The 4,071-nt window shown below is 39.6% G+C and overlaps 1 protein-coding gene across 1 annotated transcript in view; it reads left to right on the top strand.

The window, feature by feature from the left end:
• Positions 1-285: 285 nt before the first annotated feature.
• Positions 286-4,071, top strand: part of gpc6a (glypican 6a) — a 194,344-nt gene continuing 190,558 nt past the window's right edge. The window contains exon 1 of the mRNA XM_014003049.1: positions 286-869. Coding sequence (XP_013858503.1) covers positions 713-869 — 157 coding nt within the window. The 5' untranslated portion in view covers positions 286-712. The remainder of the gene's footprint in view (positions 870-4,071) is intronic.

Below are 4,071 nucleotides of genomic sequence, written 5' to 3'. Positions count from 1 at the left end.
GGGGGGGGGGGGGGGGGGGGCATATAGGTATGTGTGCAAATTAAATTACCACATCACGTTCGATTCAGTCAAAGACAAAGAGCAGTGAGCAGCGTTTGTGTGTCTCTGGACAAACATTAAGAGAGAATTATGTGTCTGCTCTCCACTCCTCCATCAGTCCAACACGTGTTCCCGCCACTAATGTGCAATGTTGTGTGCGCGCGCGTGTGTGTGCGTGCGTGCATTACTGAGGATGCATAAAGGCTGAGGAGGACAGTGCGAGCCCCTGGATGCGCGCTGCTGCTGAAGTCACTCCACTCCATGTTTTGCCCTGCCCTTGTGCGCTCTGCTCGCTGTGCGGCGCGTGCGTCTCCGCTGCGTTCCGCTCCCCTCACACACCGACTGTCAGAAAGACAGGGCAGCTGTGTGCGCGCGCCACGGAGAAGAGAGAAGTTGTTGGCACACTGAAGAACCGGGCTGCTTCTTCAGGAGGATTTCTTCCAGCTCGGACTAGTTTCTCTCGTTTTTTTCTTATGGTACCTTTTCGAAGAGGAAGATGAGGTGGACGCATCCAAAGTGAGGAGTTTTATATATATTTTTCTTTTTTATATACATATCAACATCTGGACTCGAGAGATCCTTTCAATCATCCACCTGGATTTGTTTTTATTCCAACGGCGTTTCTCTGAGAAATCTAGATTTTTACGGCCACATCGTTGGAAGGATTTCACTGATGTATGCGATGTGGAGACTGCAGGTCTTCTGTACTCTGTCGGTGCTGTCCCTGTCATCAGCTGCTGAGAGCAAAGCGCGGAGCTGTAGCGACGTTAGACAAGCTTACAGCGCCAAAGGCTTCAGCCTCCTCCATGTACCTCATCAGGAAATATCAGGTAGGCGACCGCTGACAAATCACCGATGCGTCTTTGCGCGGCTCCGCAGCCACGTGTGCTGCATGCCCCCCCCCCCCCCCCCCAGCTCCACCTGGAGTCAAACTGTGTGGTCCTCCCGAGTCCTCATCAAACCCCTGAGAGGATTTCTTTGATCTGAACAGATCTGAGCTTAAAAAAACATCTTGGTTTACTTAGTGAAGCATTGATCTGATCCATATTCAAAGAGTGTTGCTGCAAAATATTCCCAATTCAACCCGTGCAGCAGGGATGTYTTGTGGAGCTGCAGCTGGAGGATTCCTGCTATTTAAAGTTCACATCCACCTCTTTAGTTTCCTTTTTGCTCAGTGAGAAATCACGCAGCCCTGAATTTTATTGATCTTCTCACAACCTGACACTAAAAAAATGAGTTTGAGAAATTGTTACAATGATCCAATTAGTGCATAACATTGTTTTAGGTGCCCATCAAATTGTGGGAGCCCAACTTAAACTAAATCAGCTCGTTGATGTTTTCCCTTAAACTGATGCCCTCTTCCAGAGTTTTAAACAGCATTGCTGAGCTGTTAAATTTAGTGCACCTATAATGACATCATAAATCATTTTTAAACGCTTCAATGGTGCCAATAAAGGAGCTAAAATCCAACAGCTTCACGGTGGAAGTGGCAGCAAACCTGTTGCTTATATTCAACAGAAGATCATGAGGCTTGTTGTGTTGGATTTGGCTGAAGAGTGAATAATATTTACCAGTAGGGGGCTGTATGCACTCAACATGAATTGCTCTTCTTTTATTTATTTATATATATTTTTTTCCCAGTGAGTTGCTTTCTATTTAGATTTTCCTCAAGGCTACAGCTTATGTTTTAATTCATGCTCTTTGGTGCAGTCGAGATATGAGAGTGGGGGTTATTATCTCTGGTGCGTTTTTAATCACATTTATGGTCAAAGCAAGGGAAGAGACAGTCTGCGTCAGGAGGGAAGCAGACCTGAAACTAATCTCTCTGTTGCCTCTTCCAMACTAGAAAGAGATGCTGTGTTTGGGAAAAGGCAGCATCAGGCTARAAGGATCAAAAATGCCCACCTTGTTCGCTCCTGATGGGGGGGTCTGACTGTTGAACTGGGATCTGTGTCTGTGATTGAACACTAGTGATGAGGTGGGATTATTCTAAACATAAACATGAGCTCATATGTTGAAAATGTTTAAGAAAAGTAGAAAATATCGACGTTACAGCGCAACAAATTCTATTCTGCTGATTGTTTACTGACGAAAGCAGACAATGAGAGTGTGATTAGAATATTTACTTATATTTGTTTTGCACATTTGTGTTTTTATGCATTTTGTTTATTAATTCTGTGTATTTGTGCTTGACACGATGAGAGCCAAAGTTAACACTTGATGGTTAAACATTAGGTTGAAACAGAAAAGTTATGACTGCAGACAGTTTTACACAAAGGTAAAAAAAAATAAGTTGTGCTACAGTTTTTTTATTTCATTCACATTAAAAATATATAAACATAGTCATAGCAAAATGTGTCTTATTAGTGAACTTGATATTCTATCTGGTAGATTTTTTCTCTTACATATTTTGATGCAAAAGTCAGAACAGTTTAATTTGGCTCCAAGTCCTAAACATCGCCCCACTGTACAAATAAAACAATCTAAGGAAGCCTGCAAACTGTGTTGAATCTTTACGTTTTAGTTTCTGTGCAGCTGTCATGCTTTAAACTGAAAGTTTCTAAAATAGTAAAAGAAAAACTTTTTATATTTTCTGCTTGAAAAAAAAGTTTTGTTGACCATTCGGGTCTTTCTCACAAGAAGAATTTAAACTGTCAAATAATTAATTTACTTTATTTTGAAATTTGCCTTAATTGGAACTAATTCGTTTTGATAAACCATTATTTTCTGCCTAAAATCCCTTTTCMTGCTATGAATTTCAACACATTGCATTCTATAGATGCGTTGTAGATCAAACAGTTTGAGTTAATGATCAAAATATTTTTACACTATATCTATATTACCCGTAACTCTGTGTGCAATTAAACTCTGTTGTTTTCCAAACAACCTTTGCATAAATACAACAGAGGTTTGATATTTGCCCTAGGAGACGGAAAAGCAGAAAGCTTTCAATTATGCCTAATTAGGTATGCTAATACAACCGTGTGGCAGGCTGCGTGTGTCGCATTAACACTCATCCCTCCATCATTTGCTGCGTCATGCATCTGCTCTGCCTGCAGACACAAAACACACAGATTTAATACGTCGGCACAAGTGGATCCTTGGTGGTGCTGCTCCCTCAGGCATTATGTTGCAGCTCTTTGTTTATTAACTTTATCATTGAAAAACATAAGAGAAGAGAAGAGAAGTTCGTGCAACTCTGATTCCAAAAAAAAAAATAAATAAAAAGTTGAAATGTTTTGTAAAAAGGAAATGATCTCAGAATGGAATGATTTGCTAATTAAAACATGCATTTTTTTTTTCAAAATAGTTCGCTCAAAGATCTGATGTAGTGAATTCACTTAAAAAATGCGAACTGGTTCCACATAACTGAAAWGAGTACTTTACTTTTCTTTCACTTAACGTAAAAGTTATTTAAATYTGTCATCTTTACTCAGTTCAGTTGATTGAAACCAGCTGACATATTTTATTTTATTTTTGAAATAAATCCACAACATCTGTTTTTTTTTGAGTGCATATATATATTTTTTTGTTTGGCTGCTCCCCTTTTCAGAGGATCTACATTTTAGGATCCCTCAACAACGTTATGGGAATAATGGGCCTCATGCAAGAACATGTTCGTATACTTTTCCTAAATTTCTCTTACTTTTGTTCGTACAAAGSGTTCGTACGAACATGTCACGTCAGATTCAACAAACTCTTCTATCTTCAAGAAAAGTGTGTAAATGAGCTGCGTAAATTCCACCTGTTCTATCCAGCTGCTCGTGCACGTAAGAGGAGATTAGCATAATTACCACCCCAAAAACACCATATAAGGCTATGTTTCCTGCCTCAGATACAAGGAAGTGTCCATTCATGAAAATGACAGCGAAAACTAAAAAGAAGAACTTTATCTTCTTTTTAAACTTTTAAAGAACTTTTTAAGTCTGTAAACTTTTAAAGAATCTCTTTACAGAGATTGAAGTCCGTCTGTCAGAGATCCAGAAAAGAAAATCTGTCATTTTAGCAGCTCAGCTGTAGAATAAGAAGAAC

The sequence above is a fragment of the Austrofundulus limnaeus genome, unplaced genomic scaffold (genome assembly GCF_001266775.1).
Source record: "Austrofundulus limnaeus strain Quisiro unplaced genomic scaffold, Austrofundulus_limnaeus-1.0 Scaffold16, whole genome shotgun sequence".
Taxonomy (NCBI): domain Eukaryota; kingdom Metazoa; phylum Chordata; class Actinopteri; order Cyprinodontiformes; family Rivulidae; genus Austrofundulus; species Austrofundulus limnaeus.
Note: the sequence above shows the minus strand (reverse complement) of the source record. Positions and strands in the feature narration are given on the sequence as shown.